The sequence below is a fragment of the Pituophis catenifer genome, unplaced genomic scaffold, assembly GCF_029215685.1.
Source record: "Pituophis catenifer annectens isolate HBS135680 unplaced genomic scaffold, rPitCat1.0.hap2 SCAF_2, whole genome shotgun sequence".
In the NCBI taxonomy this organism is placed as follows: domain Eukaryota; kingdom Metazoa; phylum Chordata; class Lepidosauria; order Squamata; family Colubridae; genus Pituophis; species Pituophis catenifer.
In genome coordinates, this window is record NW_027256882.1 from 36,175,104 (window position 1) to 36,196,202 (window position 21,099).

At 39.7% G+C, this 21,099-nt stretch overlaps 1 protein-coding gene across 1 annotated transcript; it reads right to left on the reverse strand.

The window, feature by feature from the left end:
* Positions 1-740: 740 nt before the first annotated feature.
* On the reverse strand, positions 741-15,487 carry LOC139310119 (vomeronasal type-2 receptor 26-like). The gene is made up of 6 exons (XM_070934276.1): positions 15,333-15,487; positions 13,170-13,455; positions 11,570-12,406; positions 4,557-4,784; positions 2,085-2,211; positions 741-1,642 (listed from the first exon to the last, which is right to left on the reverse strand). The coding sequence occupies exons 1-6, from the start codon at positions 15,485-15,487 to the stop codon at positions 741-743; spliced, it is 2,535 nt and encodes an 844-aa protein (XP_070790377.1).
* Between the last annotated feature and the right edge of the window lie 5,612 nt (positions 15,488-21,099).

Sequence of the window (21,099 nt, forward strand, 5' to 3'; positions counted from 1 at the left end):
GTCTACATGATTTCCTCCCAAAATCATTCAGAGTTGTATATATTTTTCTTTTGATTGAAGATTGTCAAAAATAATAATTTGTCTCATTAATTTATTCAAAGGGATGGAGGAAAAAATTAAAGTTGCTCCAATGTTCATGTTGATATTTTATCTATTCTTCATATATAGAATGTTATCTTTCTCTCTGTTTTTCTCTTTCTTGATCACCCCTAACCATATCTCTCTTTCTCTGTCTCTATCTATCTATCTATCTATCTATCTATCTATCTATCTATCTATCTATCTCATTTATCTATGAATGATCTTGCATTATAGGGGCAGAAATCAATCAAATATATACATATTTGAAATTAACTATTTTTTAAAAACAAACATCACCTCAGAAAATAAAATATAACACCAGCACACCAACCTATATAGTAACAAAAACACACATAATCATTAGCCATAGTCTTTAATTTAATCTAAAACCATATTAGAATATCTCTGGTTACAGTTTATCTGGCCTGGTTTCAGAAATTTTATTAATGTCATAATATGAATTCAGATTAGGACAATTGAAGGATATGATTATTTCAAATAGTTTGAGTTGTTTTACCAACTTTATTACTCAATTATTATAATAAAAATTTCACATGGAATGAAGAAAGATAAGTAACAAGACATAAAACATTACTTTAAAGTATGTGATTTTATGCTGCATGTAAACTGTAGAAAAATAAACACCAACACAAGGAACCTTAATGATTTTTTATCATCAGATGTTCTTTGGTGTTCATGGCAGGTCTCAGGATAATAATGTAGCATTTGGGGATAAAGATGCAGCCCAATAAACCCAGGCCAGAGGCCAGGATGGAGAAGATCTGCACGGCTACCATGTATTTCCCCTTGGTGCTCAGGTATGTGGGAACAAAGGAGATCCAAACGCTACAAAAAACCAACATGCTGAAGGTGATCAGTTTGGCTTCATTAAAAGCCCCTGGCAGATTTCGAGCCAGAAATGCCACCAAGAAACAGATGGCAGCCAAAAAACCCATGTAGCCAAGAGCAGAGTAGAACATGGTGACAGAGCCTTCATTGCACTGCAGCAGGATGTGTTCTGGTTGGGAATGAAAGTCAGAATCTGGGAATGGGGGAAAGACTCCCAGCCACATCATACAGAGGCCTACTTGAATACCAGAGCAGGATAAAACAATAGAGTTGGCCAGACTCTTCCCCAGCCATTTCCTCATGCTGCTGCCTGGCTTTGTGGCCAGAAAGGCCACCACCACCATGACAGTTTTTGCCAGCAAGGAAGACACAGCAACTGAGAAAACAACACTGAAAATGGTTTGTCGGAGGAGACAGGTCATTTTCACGGGGCGACCGATGAATAGAAGGGAAGTCAAGAAAGAAAGCAGGAGTGAAACCAGGAGGATGTAGGTGAGTTCACAGTTGTTGGCTTTGACTATGGGAGTGTCTCGGTATTTCATGAAGATTCCCAGAATAAAGGCGGTGGTTAGGGACAAAGCGATGGCAAAGAAAGCCAGGATGAATCCCAACAATTCTTGATAGGATAAGAAGCTTATATTTTTGGGAACACACTGATCTCGCTTCTTATTGGAATACTGGTCAACTGGACACTTTTCACAATGGGCTGCATCTGAGAAAAAAAATCTTAGCATGAATCTGTTTCGGCAGCTGTAGGAGCATGAAAACCGCATCAGAAATCAATTACTTCATTTTCAAGGAATAATATAATATTTCTCCCCGGGGATATTCATATGACACAACATTAGTTAAAATAATCAAACTGTCTTTTTAAAGACTGAAGATGAATGTGATGATCAGTTCTCAAATCTTCTTTCCTAAAACAAAGCAAGAAAGTAACAACTGAATAGAAATCAGCAACCTTTCATTATTTATTTTAATACTCACATCATCATCCAAATTTGGCAATAGGCCCAATCTTTCAAGTTTGTGGATGCCTTCAAGAAATGTAATGTTTTTCTTGCTTCTTGATCAAATACCCCACCCCCAAACAAGATAGAATATTGATTGTATCTTTAATTTTTGGGGGTTATTTTTGGAGCCACCTACTGTACCTTCTTGTTCAGAGAATGTTCCTTCCATACACAGAGAACAGTCGTAGCAGCAAACTGGGGCTCCCTCTCTCACAAGCTTGGCATAACCTGGGGAGCAACTTTCTGTACATCTTGAATAAGGCACCATCTAAACATAAACAGAAAGATTAGTCAGGGTAAAATATGAATTAGAAGGATTACCTGTAATCAAGTGGCTTCCAGAAGTTCAGGAGCACATTGAGCAAAATCAGTCAAGAAGTAGTGGCATGAACTTTAATTACTCTACTTGCAAGGGGAAAATGAAAGGTCATTCTCTTTCTCTATCAGTCTACATTGTATATCCCAAAACAGACTCATTGCCTCATTCTTTTTTCCAAAGGAAAGTAGTTCCATTGCAAAAGTTGTTTCTCCTTAGGGCATGTATAAGAATGCTATAATTTACTATATTTTTCGGAGTATAAGGTGCACCCCCCCCAAAAGAGAGTGAAAATTTGAGTGCATCTTATATACCAAATGTAGCCAAAAATGTGATGGACAGAGGAGGCGATGGTCTATCACAATCCCTGTAGCCTGGAACAGCTGATTGGGATTATTCTTTGAGACCAATCTACCTGACAATCAGTTCCTTATGCTGAATCAGGCTGCACTAATGTGTTAACGCTGACCTGGCTGTTCATGCAAGGACTGTCAGAGTTTTCAGCAACAAGGAAAACACAAGCAGAGGGGAGGAGTTTCAGTTTTAGTTTCTGTGATCAGCACAGCATGCAGCTTTACAACAATTGACCCTAACCTACGCCCAGGCTCCTTCCTTATTGCTCACACAGCAAATACTGTTTCAGTTTCCAAACAGCCCTCAACTTTCTCACACACCTACAGGATGCTATCCAGATGAATACAGATGGATGCTGGTAGCCAGAGGCAGATTTTTTTTTCTTATTTTCCTCCACCCAAAAAAGATCTTATACTCCGAAAAATATGGTATATATTTTTTCTCCATCTTTGCTTTCTCAGCTCCAATATCTAGCTTTCTCTAGAGTCCCTATCTTTCTCTCCAACAACTGATCATTGTATCATCATATGTAAATTACTTTTTTAGCTGCCCACATTTCCTTCACCACATTCTTAGTGATATCTTTCTCTTATGCAATTCAGTGGGCTAAACCCTTCATGTTCTGGATTTTCTCCCAAAGGTGCTTTTTCAAAAGACAACTGATCTTTGTTTTCCCTTGAAGATGTTTTGCTTCTCATTCCAGGAGCTTTTTCAATTTTGACTGAATGGTGAAGTATGGAAGGGTTTATATTCCTTACAGTCATTTGGTGGCTAGCAATCTTTCTGAAAGTTGTTGAGGCCATTTAAAATTTATCTGTGCCCTCAAGGTCATGTCAATAGTGCAAATGGGGCTCCCCTTGAAGAGCACCCGGAGGTTCCAGCTGGTCCAGAATGCGGCCGCGTGGGTGATTATGGGTGCGACTTCACGCACCCATGTGACACCTCTCCTGCGCGAGCTGCACTGGCTCCCGGTGGTCTTCTGGGTGCGGTTCAAAGTGTTGGTCACCACCTTTAAAGCGCTCCATGGCTTAGGGCTCGGATACCTATGGGACCGCCTTCTGCCACCAATAGCCTCCCACCGACCAACACGCTCCCACAGAGAGAGGCTCCTCAGGGTGCCATCGGCAAAACAATGTAGGCTGGCGACCCCCAGGGGGAGAGCCTTCTCTCCCGCCCTCTGGAATGAGCTACCCCCTGGGATCTGTATGATTCCCGATCTCCGTGCTTTTCGCCAGGCCCTCAAGACCTTGTTATTTCACCAGGCGGACCTTGCTGATTAAATAAAATTCGGATGGGGTATTTTAAATTATGGGGTTTTTAATTAAGAAAGCCAAGATTTGTTTAATTTTGTTTTAAATGGGTTTTAAATTTTGTATGGTTTATTGTCTTTTTATCATGGCTGTACACCGCCCTGAGTCCCTCGGGAGAAGGGCGGTATATAAATCTAATGAATCAAATCAAATCAAATGGGTGTGGAACATTCCTGCAATTGCTGAATCTATATCCTGTTTACAACACAGTCTTTTAAGTGGTTCCAAATCTTTCCATCCTCCACCATTCAGTCAGAACTGAAGAAGCTTCTTGGATGAGAAGTGAAACATCTTCAAGGGAAAACAAAGTCCAGGTGCCTTTTGAAAAAGCACCTTTGCCACAACCTGGATGACTGAGAATCACCATAGACATTCTTGATTTTCTCTTACTGAAAACAAGATAATTTGATGTACTATAAATTATGGCAACATATCCCAGTTTACTAATATAAATTGCAAATCCTGCAATACAAAACAGGTTCCAGCATGTGATAGATTATTGTAAAACCTCTAAAGTAAAATGATATCTAATAAATTAAGTTTTCTTATATGGAAGTTATCTCAATTGGACTCAATAAGAATTATTTCTGAGCAGATGGAGATAAATAGCAAAATCCAAGCAGCCTCAACTACTTTGTTAAATAAAGTTGGCCATTGGATGGCACTTTGATTGACAGAAATCTTGACTTCCGAGGAGGCTTGTCTTTCTACAGTCCCAATTTTCACCCCCGCATCTGATTTGTTCAAAATGGATGTCCACTGCATGATATCAAAGTCACCAACAGGAACTCCATTTTCATCAAAAGAAATCCCATCTCTCGAAATATTGTGATGTTGGAAGTTTCTCAGGAACCTATGAAGCTGCAGAAACATAGAAAAAATGTTACAGTTTGAGCCTTTATTCAATGTTGTTGTTTTTTTCTTGCTATTATTCTTGATTGGAGGTACTCTGAATAATTCCATCTCTTCAAATCACCACTGCAGTCTGAAGCAGATCAGTTCAGCATTTCATGGGAAGCTTCTTTCAGTCATTCTCCAGGAATTTACAGCTCTTTTTCAAATGAGCATAGACTTCACTCAGGTGCACCAGTCCAGCAGGAAAATACTCAAACCCCATTGGCCAACCTATCAGCCTGCTCCCTATAAAAGGGCAAGCAGTCAGATGAGCCAGCTGCTGGGTTGCACCGATTTAATAATAAAGAGCTGTTGTTACTGTTAGCACTGAGTCCTGTCTCTTCCATCACCCAATCCAACACTGGAGACAAAGGTAGGATTGGAAGAGGAGTGAACAAAAAGAGCTGAATTAGATCGCAGTTCCAACGGAAGAGGGGACCACCGGCAGGCATCGACAGGCTACAACCACAGCGACTGAACTGTATCAGCTATCATGATGACTGCTCATGCCCCGCCAACTCCGTTCAACCCAGTCACAGATAATTGGGACTCATACATGACCAGGTTTGAATGTTTCATGGAAGCAAACGACCTCCTGGGACTATCAGACAATTGGAAAAGAGCATTATTTCTCAGCTATTGTGTTAACGAGGTGTTTAACACAGCGAAGGCACTCACTGCAACAGCCGCTGTGCAGACGGTGCCCTGGGTCAATGTCCAGAATGCACTACAAACAAACTATGCTCCAGTGCCATCCAGGTTCTTTCGTTGGCATGAATTCCATAGCAGAGTGCAGGAGGAAGGCAAACCCATCAACCATTATGTAGTGGCACTGAGGAAGGCCACAGCCTACTATGAGTTTAGAGAGCTGTTGCTCGAGCAGCTCATCAGCGAAGTGAGGGTCATTAGCTTTCAAAGGTGGCTGTTAGCAAATCCTAACCTCACTCTACAGATAGCACTCGATAAGGCCAGAGCAACAAAATCCTTGCACAAAGCCGTTTTCCTGGAAGTCGAGGCACAGAGAGGACAAGCCAACAGAGGAAAAGGACATGTATCAAACCAATATCAGACAAACAAGTGCATCAAAGGCAAAGAAAATACAGGTTGCCGTGTAGATAGAAGACTCACAATGTGATATGGAGATCGATACGGGCTCATCTTTGACAATCGTGTCCTAGGAGACAATCCGGAAGGCTGTGCCTGGCCTCAAAAAGAGAGACCTATGTCCCCAAAAAATACAGCTAAAAGACTACCAAGGGAACCACATCCCTGTCATGGGGAGCAAAGCCTTTTGGGTCAGATTTAGGGAGTTCTCCGGACCCTCTAAAACTAACTGTCATTGTCGGAGCATTACCAAGCCTGCTCGACTTGGACTGGTTCAAAGCCCTGGGACTGGGGGTGTCTGGAATCAACACTGTCCACCACGATGATGCAAATGACCTCATTCGAGAATTTGAACAGCCTGGGCAACTATAAAGGAACGCCTATTTCTTTCATCCTAGACCCCAAAATTGCCCCAATTAGGCTTAATCGTGAAGGGTCCCCCTTGCTCTCAACCCCTATAGTCACACCTATCAAGGGCAATGGATCAGTCCGCGTCTGTGTGGACTACAAGTACACCATCAATAAGGGCCTACAACAGAGCACCTATCCAGTTCCCATCGTTCAACACTTGCTTCATTCATTGGGGAAAGGAAAAACATTTGCTAAGATCAACTTGGCACAGGCTTACCAGCAGTTGCCAGTCGATGACAGCACAGCCAAAGCTGAAACGATTGTCACGCACGGAGGTGCATTCAAATGTCACCGGCTATAATTTGGTGTGAGTGTGGCACCAGGACCATTCCAGAGTGTCATGGAACGGCTTTTACAGGGTATTCCTGGGGTAGTACCCTATTTTGACAATGTCCTGGTGTCCGCTGCCAACAAAACAATTCTATTCAACTGTTTGAGATCCATTCTCAGTAAATTCAGAGAAGCTGGGCTTAAGGTCAAAAGCAAAAAATGTCAGATTGCTGTGCCTAGGGTAGAATTCCTGGGATACATGATCAACGGGTCTGGGATATACCCAACTAAAAGCAAAGTAATGGTGATCAAAGAGGCACCCACCCCCAAGAATAAGAAGGAATTGCAAGCATTCCTGGGGTTGCTTAATTTTTATAGCATGTTCCTGGCTCAAAATGCAACTGTGGTGGAACCTCTGCATAGGCTGTTAGGAAAAAAGGCTTCCTGCATTTGGGGTTGTGCTGAAGCCACTGCTTTTGAAGCAGTAAAAAAACTTTTGTCTTCAGACTGTGTGCTAGTTCACTATAGCGAGACTCTGCCATTGATGCTAACCTGTGACACTTTTCCTTACGGGGTTGGTGCCATCCTTAGCCACCAACTTCCCAATAGCTGTGAGGCACCTATTGCCTATTACTCCAGGACTCTGTCCTCTGCCAAGCGTAACTACAGTCAGCTGGACAGGGAAGCGCTGGCTGTAGTCGCCAGAGTCCAGAGGTTCCATGACTACCTGTATGGCAGAGACTTTGTGCTTATCACGGACCATAAACCCCACCTGGGTTTATTGGCCAGAGACCACCCCATTCCTATGAACTTGTCCCCTAGAATTACCAGGTGGACTATTTTTCTGGCAGCTTACAGCTACTGGCTGATTCAACGGCCCAGAAAATCCTTGGACTTGGGAAAAATTCGGTCATTTAATATGGGGGCCCGAGTATACGTCCAGAAATAGTAGAAATATCTGGCCCTTGCTTGTACAAAGGAGGATGGTAGATTCTAGTGACGGCACTTGGACTAATTCTGAGGCCGCCTTGAGAACTCACTGCTACAACCACCATAGACAGTTCAACCCGACCCAAGGTCGATTCCTACACATGCTAGCCTACAAAATAAACAAATGTCTAACAATAACTCAAACCCAATTGTACAGTGGGAAAACCCATCTGAAGAACCAAGATTCCAGCGCAGACTTCCGGATGGGCTGGGCCTAGAGACTCCACTCACGCCTCATGATGAAATCCCGAAGATTTCATTGGCAAGTACTGAACCAACTACAAATCTAACTACTCAGGCCAATGCCCAAAAAACAACTGAACTGTGCAGGTCATCTAGGGCTCATCAAAGCCCCACCTACCTATTTGACTATGTTGGTAAATAATGTAGTGTTTTGATTGGACTGTGTTTTGTCCAGGAGGGGAGGGGTGTTGCATATTGAATTGGAGTGAGCATAGGCTTCACTTAGGTCCACCAATCCGGTGGGAAAATAGTCAAATGCCATTAGCCAACCTGTCTGACAGCTCCCTATAAAAGGGCAAGCAGTCAGATGATCCAGCTGCTGGGTTGTACTGATCTACTAATAAAGAGCTGTTGTTACTGTTAGCACTGAGTCCTGTCTCTTCCATCACCTGATCCAACACAAAGCCTAGAAAATGGGCTGAAAAAAGTCTCGAAAACGGACTGAGAAAATCCTAGAAAATAGACTGAGAAAATGGGTTGAGAAAATGAGCAAAGAAAAGTCTAGAAAACGGGCCAAAAATGCCTCAAATACTTCTCTACCAATAACAACCTCAATGACTCCTGTACATGCTTTCAATGTTCTGCAACTATCAATAATAATAAAGATATCATTAAATGCCATGCATGTGACAATTATGCCCATCTTACCTGCTTAAAATTAACCAAACAAATAGCAAATCTCATACAAGCATCAAAAACATTTGTTTGTCAATGTCCATCATGTTTCCCTAAGCTAGACATTCAAAATGTCCCATCTACATTCATTGATGCCATAGATGCAAGCTTAGTAACACATTTACTGTAGAAACAATTTTACAAACAAGTTTACAAGCAAGTTTACAAGCATGTCTAACATCTCTTGAAAAAAAATATAGAAATGATAAATAAATATCTAAATGCTCAAAATACTACCCCAATTCAACAACCATTACCTCAAAATATTACCTCAACTCAACAACAGCCACCTCAATCTCAACCACAAGTAACCATCAACCCAGCAAATAATTCAAACCCACCAAATAATATATTCTTACTTCTCAAAGACGCCATTGAACATGAACAAAAATGTCCAAATGCTATTTTATTTGGCCTGGATGACAACTACGAATCTTTTTTTTTTTAACAAAGTATTTATTCACATACAGAATAGAGCTTTACACAATATATTAACTTCAAAGTATACAAATAAGATATAAAATCTACACTAACCTTATCTTCTTTTTATTCTGTTATTCAACCAAGCATACCATTGGTCCCAGCATTGAAAATATGCGGAATCCTTTTGATCTCTCAAAATTTTTGTTAACCTATCAGCTTCCGCATATTCAATAATTTTTCCCAAAATCAAATCTTCAGCCGGTAGGTCTTTCCCCTTCCAATATTGAGCAAAACATATTCTTGCTGCAGTTGTGATATATACAATCAGACACCATATATTCGTGCCTATCTTATCTGGCCTGATATTTAATAGATAGTATTCTGATTTCAATTGTAATTTATATCCAATGATTTCTAATATCCATCCCTGTATAAGTCTCCAAAACACAATTACCTTGGGGCAGGTCCACCATACGTGAAAATAACATACTGACTTATACATTGACTACCGTGCCGACTGTATCAAAAGAAAGTCCCCAAACCCACATCCTAACACCCAATCCTTCTCCATCCAATCCCCCATCATCCAAAACTAGGAACACACACCCCAAACTTCCTCTATAACAACTACTACTGACCTTAAATGCAAGCTACTTAATGCAAGAAGCCTTGTAAATAAAATACCTGAATTCCTCCTCTTACTAAATACGGCTATATTTGACATTATATTTGTCTGTGAAACTTGGCTGAGTACATTTATTTATTTATTTATTTATTTATTTATTTATTTATTTATTTATTTGTTTCCATTTCTATACCGCCCTTCTCCAAATAGGACTCAGGGCGGTGAACAGCTGAAGTAAAAAACAGAACATACAAAATTTAAAAAACAGTTTAAAATAATTAAATATTTTGGCCGTAAATTAAAACAATCCAATTTAAAATCAATTTAAAATTTAACTCAAGCCAGCCCAGCTCGTTGAAATAAATAGGTTTTCAGGGCCCGATGAAAAATCTGGAGGTCTGTTATTGTACGTATCTCTGGGGGGAGGTTGTTCCAGAGGGTGGGCGCCACCACAGAGAAGGCTCTCCCCCTGGGGGTCGCCAGCCGACATTGTCTGGTGGACGGCACCCTGAGGAGGCCCACTCTGTGTGAGCGTACTGGCCGGTGGGAGGCTATTGGTGGCAGAAGACGGTCTTGTAAATACCCCGGCCCTAAGCCATGGAGCGCTTTAAAGGTGGTCACCAACACCTTGAAGCGCACCCGGAATCCCTCCCTGACTCCATTACTACAGTAAGAGACTATCATGTTTACCGGTCAGATCGTGAAATCCGTAGAGGAGATGCTGTTGCTATCTTCTACAAAAGTCCCTACATCTAAAAAATATTCAAGTTACACACAAACTTGCTCTTCCTGAGACCATCGTCTGTGACCTGTCCTTAAATACCACATTTCGATTCTTACTTTGTTACAGAGCCCCAGATTACGACATTGTCTGAAATGGTATAGGGTCTCCTACTCAAGTAGTGGGTTGGATTAGAAAACATCTGAGATTCCTTCAAACTCTTATTTTTCTGTTTTATGTTCTATGTTTTGCTGCTTCACCATCACAGCCCATCTGAGGCAAGACCATTTGCAGATATGGGAAAACTTGTAATGGGAGAAGATGGAGAATACAATTTTGCCATTAGTCCTGATCAAGATGAAGTTAGCGGAGTGTAACTTTGGGCTAGGAATGTGACAAAAGTTGCATAGTGATGTTATCTCTTTCAAAGAATAGCTACGGAAGCATATCCATTAGTTCAGGAGATGTGTGGATGAACCTTTTGTTGCCCCCAGAAGATGCTTTGATTAATATCTTGTTGCTATGTTAGAAACTTTTAGTCAGCAAAGTTCAATCTTAATCCAGAACAAACAATCCAGTTGAACTCCTTAGCTTGGAGATCATTTTGTGATCACAATAAAAGGTTGAGGATTGCTTGAATATTCTGATGCTTGTTTAGTTTTGAAAATTACATTGTCACCATAGAGCTATTTCTGTTACAAAAGCATCCCAAACTAGCACAGGTTGTTCAATTTTGGAAGATTTTTCTCTATCATCTCTCTCTAACTCACCGTCAGGGTTCCAAGTAATACGCCCATAGCAAACAGGACTCTGAGGCAAGCAGGTTCCTCAAATATCAGTTTTATTGGACATATCATATAGGCATAGGATGGTGAAAACTGACTCTAACTGTTCCCAGTTTTCACCTAAATAAAGAAAAAGTTTTACTCCCCTTTCCAAACAATCAGTCACATGGTCCAATGAAGGTGTCACCCGGTTGCCTGGTGACTTCACTCATCCTCCCTCTGGCCATTGGTGGGAATGTCCTTGGTTCCCAGGAGAAAATATGTTGTCTTGGCTACAAAATCCCAGCTATCTCTATTTCCCCCCTCCATATCCCTCAGCTCCAGTGTGGCAACACTGAAGCCTCCAACATGGCCTCGGTCAGGTCAGCTTCAGGATTGACACTCACTCTCAAATACCACCAACTGGGCAACTGCTCTTTGAAATATCTCACCCCTTTCTATATCTAATTTAATTTTGAGGAATTAGAAGGGGAGAATCCATGGAACCTCAAAGGAGAAGACTTACCTGCCATGGCTGTACAATCTGGGGTGGTTGATGGTCTCCAACTTGCATTCTCCTCTTCCTCCGTTGGGAGGAGGAGGCAGCACTGAGGACCCAGGCCACAATTTGAATTATTTGGGAAATACTGGAGGAATCCTGAGACAGGATTCTTGCAATCACATCATGGGGTGGGAATTCCCAATTCTCTTTTTCTCTGCATTTTTTCCAAACTTTCTTAGATAACACAGGACTTGTATAAGAACATTGGAACACTTCCTTTCCATACAATGTGACCATAGATGCATAAGATTTAATGTTATCATACTGAGTCCTTCTCTTTGTCTGGATGAGGAAGGAAAACAAAGCATATTTATTTTGGAGATCAACCCAGAGGTAAAAATTATCTACAGTTAAAGCTGTCAAAGTTGTTGCAATCCACACCCTTCCCACAATGGACTTATTAGTCATATCAATCCTTTGTATCATTACTGCTAACATTCCTGAGGCTTGAAAATCCAGTTGGCATACTATAATTTTTATTTGACTCTTGATAAGAGAAAAGAAGATTTTCATTTTTTCTTGCATGAGAGTTTCTCCAGCACTTGTCGGCACATTTGCTTCTGGGACGGTTCCTGAGAGGACAATGCAAATCCCATTTTTTAGAGCGAGTAGTTCCAAGCGTCTTTTGAATTTTTCTCCTTTTTCATTGTCCCGAGAAAGAAGGCCAATCCATGTCCATTGAAACTGCAGCAGCAGCTGGACAATAGCTGAGTCAGGAGGTTCTTGGTTTGGGGTCATCCGATATGAAAAAGGAAAACGATGGTTTTTCTCAGCCATCTGGTTGGTGATACTATAGTTGATCTAAGATGAAAGAGAAGGTATTGGTAGTTTTTCCAGTGTTAATGATAAAAGTCGGATGGTAAATTTAAGGGCCTTTCCACACTGGTGAGAGACCCTTCAAATGATAACTGCTTGAATTTTGCTAGTTCCCTTGATGTTCTGTCCTGTTGTCTTGTATGCTCCCTTTGAAACCAGGGAGCTCTGAATTATCTGTGGGTGATGTTCTTTGGTGGTCCTTATAGAGCACACCCTTCTGTCCACATTAGAACCCTGTGGGTCACCCATCCACTCAGTCAGTTAGTCAATCAGAATAGAGCTGGAAAGTCTTCTAGTCCAACCACATATGTGTTTGTATGTGTGTTTCTGTGAGCGTGTGCTTTATGCGCATGCGCAGCGTTCAAAATACACCAATTTCAAGCTCTATAGCTTACCTTCTAAGGCAGCCCCAGTAAATAAAACAGCTGAGGGCCATAAATCCACCATGCCCTGCAAATCAGCTGAGCTGAAAAATTGGAAATATAGGACAGGATAGGGTGGGAGCAGGTGGTGATCACAACTGATCGCCGGAACTATTGGTTCGCTAGTACCAGGCTGAACCAGCACCAGCCCACCACTATATGTATATAGAGACACACAAACATACTTTGTGAATTAAATATTCTTTCAGATGTTCTAATATTTACTCTCGGACTTTCAGTTTATTTGGAGAAATATATACAAGTGCTACCTTCTAGGCAAATCTGAACATTTTACAACACGGAATTAATTTCATTTGACTTTATACCTGTGGAAATTTATAGATGCTCAAAACATTGGAAATATGATCAAAGAGTTCAGAATCCATCTCTTCAAGAATCGCCAGCAGGTTCTTTTGTCTTCCACATCGGTAGTTTGGGATGTTCTCCTGTGCTGTAGACAGCACATCCAGCATGGCCTCATATGTCATTCTTGCACTGAAAAAGTTCTCATAGATGTTGTAGCCCAGGGTGATGTTGGGTAAGAGCCTTGAATTCTGGTTGACCTCGTGAACAGCCAATAAGAAGGGCAGAATGTGGTTGAAGGTATTCTCACTGCAACATAAGAAATTTCATCATCTTTTTTTTATTCTACATTAACGATTCATGTGATCAACTCAAAAGCAATTGCGTTCTTTTTGCTGATGGCTAAAATTATTCAATTCTACAGATAATTCTGTTGTTTTGCAAAGTGATCTCAACTATGTTTCTGAATGGTGTCTGAATGGTCATCTATTTGGCAACTTCAAATTTCGATTCATAAATGCTTTGTCCTACATATTGGTAAATGTAGTCAGAATGCCAAGTATAAGATAGGTGGCATTGATCTAGCAGATGATTTTCACCTTGTTAAGGACCTAGGTGTCTTGGATGTGAGTGAGGTTTGGATGCATAAATCTTGGATGATTTATGCTCCAAACCTCACTGTAACAGCATTGCTAAAAAACCATTAAGAGTTGTAAACTTAATTTTGCGAAGCTTTTTTTCTGTAAAACCTTTTATTGCTCATTACTGCTTATAAAACTTATGCCAGACCAATCTTAGAGTATTGTTCAACTGTTTGGAATCCCCACCATATATCTGACATCAGTACAATTGAGCGGGTTCAGAAGTATTTCACAAGAAAAGTCTTACACTCTTCTGTACACAATAGAATTCATGTCAGGGTTCTGACGGATACCCTAATTAAATCATGAGCCTTGAGCCAAGCTTCAAAAGAAATCCAGTTATTTATTAGGAGTTTCATGTCAGCACGTTCCAAAGTGAAGCTAACTCTGACCCCACATAATTTACACCCTAATCATAACGCTGTTTCCTCCATGCCCCCAGGTTGTGTCATTAATCACATTCGACAACAGAGCAATTTCACAGGTTTTAGAGATCACTCCTCTCCAACTGCTGTGGTTACCCTGGGATCCCGCCTTGAGAGAGATAAGTCTGGAATGTGCATCTGTCTTTGGCTGCTGTGCTGTTTTGTTGGTTTCCCATTGCCCTTGCCTATGGCAACTTGAGAGCAGGCCAGGGATGCTCTGCGAGTTTGTCAGGATCAAAGGAATCCGATCAAAATCATCAGAACTGATTCTGCCTTTCATTTTCTCCACATTATGTAATTACATTACATTCCATCCTTAAGATTGTTACTTTCCTTAATTGGTATCAAAGTTTTGTCTTAAAGTTGACCTTATTCTTTAGTGTCCCTATAAATATATTTCTAACTTTTTCTCCAACCAGTTATACCATTTTTGCCATGCTAAGTAGTACTCTGTATCATCTTTCTCCTGTAGTTCTTTTGTAAGTTTATCCATTTCTGCGCATTCTGTGATTTTAGCAATTATTTTGTTTTCTGTCGGTATGTGTTCCTGTTTCCAATTTTGGGCAAAGAGTATGCGAGCTGCAGTTAGGATATGGATAATTAAGTATTTTATTTCTTTCTCATACTGTGCTGTAATTATTCTGTGTAGAAAGGTTTCCGGCTTCATTTCCAACTTCTGGTTTTTGATTTCTTCTATCATTTTCCTTATTTTGTGCCAATATTGTTTTGCCTTTTGGCATGGCCACCATAGTGGTAATATGTTCCTTTATGTGCATTACACTTCCAGAAAGTTGGCGAGTTGTTTGGGAACATTTTTGCTAGGCACGCCAGTGGGAGGTGCCATCGATAGAACATTTTGAACTGTTTTTCCTTGTAGGATATAGACATTGTCATTTTATAATTTACAGTCCATAATTTCTCCCATTTGTCCAATTCAATACTATACCCATTTTTTTTTGCCCAAATTATCATGTTTTCTTTTACCACTTCTTCCTCTAATTTATATCTTAATAAATAATTGTATATTTTGGTTATCATTTTCTTGTCCGTTCCTTGTAAAATTTTATCCAATTCATTTGGTTCATTTTGAAATCTGAATTGTATCTGATCTGATTTATACCTTGATTCTATTTGTAAATATGGCCACCAGTCAATGTCTATACCCTGTTCTTTCAATTCTTGTCTTGATTGTAATTCTCCTCTATTATTCAATAGTTCTTTGTAGTTCCTCATTTTCTCCGTGTCCATAGCGTTAGGATAAATCAGCACCTCCATAGTCGATAACCATCTTGGAATTTTGTTGTAATGTGTTTTTCTGATCTCTTGCCATATTCTATGTAATGATCCTCTAATAATATGTGGTTGGAAATTTCAATGATGGTTATCTCTTCCCTCCCACAAAAATGCATGCCAGCCTCGTTGTAGGTCGAACCCCTCTAGAAGTAATGTTCTCTTATTTTTAAGATCTATCCAGTCTCTAATCCAATTTAATGATGCTGCCTTATAGTACAATTTCCAGTCCGGTAACCCTAATCCTCCTTTCTCCCGGGTATCTTGCAAGCATTTTATTTTAATTCTGGCATTCTTCCCCTGCCAAATACCTCCAGACCTTCTTCTACTCAAAAAGAAAGTGTGAAGGTTTCTTACTATTGTAACTGTTTCAATCTGCTTAGAATAAACTTTTTGCAAAACCAAAGCATTTATTTTATTCACTTACCTATTTACAAAGCTAATATATCACTCATATCAATTTACAACAATCCATAAAATGTAATTGAAATCATACCACTCAGGTGTGAACTAAATCATATCCCTGTGTGTAAACCCATATGGTTTACACACAGATTCCTAAGTGGGTGTCTCCGTTAGAGGCAGTGACCTTTCCGACTGTGCACAATATAAAGAGGAACTGGGTTTATGGTGACTTGTTGAATGAAGTCGGGAGACTTAGAGCTAGAGCTGATCTCCAAACTAGAGGATTAGACATAGATTGGTGGTCCTATGTGAATATAATAGAAGTTGGGACAGATGCTTTCTCTGGCTCAAAAGAAGGTTAAACTTAGGAGAAGGGTGATAAAATCGTCTAATTAGATTAACTAGATATTCACTAGGCTTTATAACTCTTTATAATTTTGATAAAAACAGGCCAATTGTTTTGTAGTGAGTAAAAAGAACTTGATTGCATTGAAATGTTTGGCTAGGATGATATTAGTTAATATTAATTGGAGAGTGAGTTTAACTCTCGGTTAGTCATGTTTGTTGTTTCATTTTAGTCCGGTGTTTATGGTTTCTATATTTCATTTCCTATATTGCTCTTCAATCATTATTGTGTGTTAATTTTATTGTAAATATTTAATAAAGATTATTTTATAAATCATATCCCTGATGAATATACAGTAGAGGTGACAAATAGATTTAAGGAATTAGATCTGATAGACAGAGTGCCTGAAGAATTATGGATGGAGGTTTGCAACATTGTACAAGAGGTAGCAACTAAAACCATCCCAAAGAAAAAGTAATGCAAGAAAGCAAAATGGCTGTCAGAGGAAGCTTTGCAAATAGCTGAGGAAAGAAAGGAAATGAAAGGCAAGGGAGAAAGAGAAAGATACACCAAATTGAATGCAGTATTCCAGAGAATAGCTAGAAGAGATAAGAGTGCCTTCTTAAATGAACAGTGCAAAGAAATAGAAGAAAACAATAGAATCGGGAGGACCAGAGATCTCTTCAAGAAAATGGGAGATATGAATGAAACATTTCATGCAAAGATGGGGATGATAAAGGACCAAAATGACAGGGACCCAACAGAGGCAGAAGAGATTAAGAAGAGGTGCAAAATTACAGAGAAGAACTATACAAGATCCGTATCTTCCCAGTCCTCAAGAATGCGAATAAGGGATGCTACCAAATGTACATGTATAGGTTGTGATCATATGATATGATTTCTTCCTGTTATATCACCCTGGAGAGGACTAACAGTTGGGATTCAAGTGCTAGGTTAGCAAGTGGTATTACCTATCTGAAGATGGATATCTCTTCACCAAGCCTTCTTTAGACCTAGAGATTTGCTGCAAAATATTCATGGCTTCCATAAGAAAGGCTGAGTGGCAAAGAATTGAGGCCTTTGAACTATGGTGCTGAAGAAGACTTCTGTGAGTCAGTTGGACTGCAAGGCGATCAAACTGGTCAGTTCTAGAGGAGATCAACCCTGACTGCTCTTTCAAAGACCAGATCCTGAAGATGAAACTCAAATACTTTGGCCACCTAAGGAGAAGGAAGGACTCAGTGCAGAAGAGCCTGGTGTTGGGAACGATTGAGGACAAAAGAAGAAGGGGATGGCAGAGAATGAGGTGGCTGAATAGGGTCACTGAAGTAGTGAGTGTGAGCTTAAATGTACTCTGGGGGATGGTAGAGTACAGGAAGGCATGGAGGACCATTGTCCATGGGATCGCAATGGGCTGGACATGACTTCATGACTAATAACAACATTCATGGTCTTGGAGTTATTGTCCTCTATTCTACTGTTAACTACAGTTAATATGATTCCTCTGCCACTAAATATTAACTTATCACATAAAGCCTATCCCCTCTTTGAATTTGGTTTTTAAAAAGTATCCCTTTTATTTAAACCAAAAGGAAAAGGGAAGCCACAAAAGTGGCAAAAGTGTTAAAGGGTGGAAAGAAAGAGTGGAGAATGTGGTAGGAATTATAGAGTAAATGTAAGGAAGGGGAAGAAACAGTGGGAAGAAATACCAGAGATCTCACTATTTTCTAAGGTATCATTCAATCACTTTATTGGGAGTTACTGTTTAACTATTGTTAATAAATAAATACAATAGATATAAATAAATAAGTTGCTGACTCTCCACAGTCCTACCATCCCTTTCTTAATGGTTCTTTTATTTTTACCTATTTTATGCATCCAATTCATGCTTATACTTATTACCAAATACGTTCATGACAAATAAATAAATAAATAAATAAATAAATAAATAAATAAATAATAAAATTTTGAAAGCAGGCAGAGCCCCATTATAGGACAGTATTGGCAGTGCCCAGTGTTCTCCAGTGTTGAGGCTGACACTTTGCAAACTCAGGTTTTACAAAGTCATCAGGTTCCCCAGGAGCCTTTCCTCTAAAGCAAATTGGGATGTGCAATAATGACTTGCCTTTCTCAAGATGAGGAATAGGGGAAAGGAAATCATTCCTAGAAAAGACATTGGAGGTATGTGGTTGGAGAAGATGATGCAACAACATATTGATTTTAAACCTGGAGTATTCCTGTTGGGGATTCTACCAGAAGCTTATAGTAAAGAAAATGGATACTTGATTATTCATGTAATAACTAGAGCTAGAATTGTATTTGAAGAAAATTGGAAGTGAAGGGATCCCTACAGATGAAACTATGATTAAGAAAATATTAGAATGTACAGAAATGAATATATTAACACTTGCAATCAAAGGAAAGGAAGAATCTGATTATTATAATATATGAGACTTATTCTATCAATGGTAGGAGAAAAAATATGAAAGATATTGGAGCTGGTAAAATCAATCACTAGAATCCTTGGGTGAGCTGACAATTACCTTTTCAATTGGTGGGTTGGAGGCTCGGAGAACGAAAATGGGTACAAAAGAGCTACGAGTCCAGACATTATTCCAGTAATCCAGTAATCTCCTGGCTTGTAGTAATGGAACGACTCCTTTTCTTCTATTATCACCTTAAATGGACATTTCATCAGTGTACTGGCACAGGGAATTTGAGACAGAAACTGAAGCAGAAAAAGCTGGATGTGCATCAGCAGCAACATTTGACATACAGTATACTGCAGGAGATCCTTCCTAGAGTTCTTTCTTTGGAGCAGAGTTAAATCTCAGAGATCACAGAAAGACCACAACTACAGTGAGGAAGGTCCAGTTTACCCCCAGATTTGGAAGAGCTATCTGCAATTTCAGACTGCTAGAGTATTTGCCTAGCTTTACCCCAAACTCTAATCTCATCACAGGAGGCTCTTACAAATCAGATTATCACATGCTGTCTATCCCATTTGTTGTCATATTGATTGGCCACTAACTGTGGTGGTGGAAATCCCCTAAACCTTGTTCAAAGGAGAATAAATAACCATGATTTTAATAATTAGAAGGGGAATTGGGAACGAGCCTTGGCCATAAAAGTGTGCCATTGGAGAAAAGAGTTTTGTTTGACTCAGGAGAATAATCCTAATTTGAGTGTTGAGAAAGAAACAATTCAGGGAAGTTTGATTGTTTTTAGTCTCCAAACTTATTCTATTTAATAAAGATTAAAATGTGGAAAAACAGTTCAACACTCTTGAAGTAGGCAGTGGGCCATTATAATTCCTTCTTATTTTGCCTGGTGTGGATGAGGCTATCTTCTTCAATGAAGATTAGATACTCCAGGATGGTTGACTCCAGATCATGACATATTGAACAACCTATTGTTGTTGATGATGAGCCGAGGTGATGCAGTGGTTAAGTGCAGGACTGCAGGCTACTTCTGCTGATCACCGGCTGCAGCAGTTTGTCAGATCGAATCTCACCAAACTCAAGGTTGACTCATCCTTCCATCCTTCCGAGGTCAGTAAAATGATGACCCAGTTTGTTTGGGGCAATAGGCTGACTCTGTAAACTGCTTAGAGAGGGCTGTAAAATACTATGAAGTGGTATATAGCAATCGCAATAGCAGACTTATATACCACTTCACAGTGCTTTACAGCCCTGTCTAAGCAGTTTACAGAGTCAGCTTATTGCCCCCAAAAATCTGGGTCATCATTTTACCGACCTCAGAAGGAAGGAAGGCTGAATCAAACTTAAACCACTGAGAATCAAACTGCCAAATTGCAGACAGCCAGAAGACAGCAGAAATAGCCTGAAATACTGCATTCTAACCACTGTGCGTCCTCCTCCTCTTGATGTGATGACATTTGCTGTCTCTTAAATAAGGTATCTAGTAGGGAACCAAGAGATGATGCTATATGAGTACAATGCCACAATGGCTGAAGGTGAAGGGCTAAACAAAATTTGAGGACCTGAGCCCAGGGCCTTTGCTATACGACAGTGGTGGTGAACCTTTTACTCACTGAGTGCCAAAAACATGACAAAACGTGCTTGTAGAATAGAATAGAATAGAATAGAATAGAATAGAACAGAACAGAACAGAACAGAACAGAACAGAACAGAACAGAATAGAATAGAATAGAATAGAATAGAATAGAATAACAGAGTTGGAAGGGACCTTGAAGGTCTTCTAATCCAACCCCCTGCTGAGGCAGGAAACCATATAACATTTTATTCTTGTTGAGTTCATTCTTGTTGAGTGTTGCATTCTGGACACTTTGATTTGGTAAACAATTGGAGGGAGGAAATGTTTCTCATCTTTGCAGATAACCTAGAAGTGGCTAGGATAGATTCGACACTGCAATGACAGAAATCAAAATTAGGACAATCTAGAATCCTGATTTAACATAATGAGTGAAACTGATCAATATGTGAATAAAAATACATTGCAATTGCTTTGCTTTTCCAACGTTTTCTCAATATCCAAAGATAGATAGTGTAGAAGGCAGAGGCAATGGCATTTAGAGACCATTACCAAGACAAGGTCAGATAAAAGAAGTACTGATTTATATGATGTAGCTTTCCTAATCTGTAATACACTGAAGGGCTGACTGACAAAAAAACCAAAGACAAACATAACATGCACAAAAACATATTTATATATTTATAGGTAAAGGTTTAAGTGGGTATAGGTAAAGATTTCCCCTGTTAGTCATGACCAACCCAAGGGGCGGTGCTCATCTTTGATTCACAAATGAAGAGCCTTTATTTATTTTTTATTTATTATTATTATTTATTAGTCGCATTTCTATGCC

Excerpts from the sequence above, each read along its gene's own strand:
- LOC139310119 (XM_070934276.1), bottom strand. The coding sequence starts at position 15,487 with ATGGAGGTGCTGATTTATCCTAACGCTATGGACACGGAGAAAATGAGG. Across the intron at positions 13,456-15,332 it reads TATTTACAAATAGAATCAAG|TGAGAATACCTTCAACCACA; the intron begins GTATAAATCAGA and ends CTTATGTTGCAG. Across the intron at positions 4,785-11,569 it reads AGATTGTACAGCCATGGCAG|CTTCATAGGTTCCTGAGAAA; the intron begins GTAAGTCTTCTC and ends ATGTTTCTGCAG.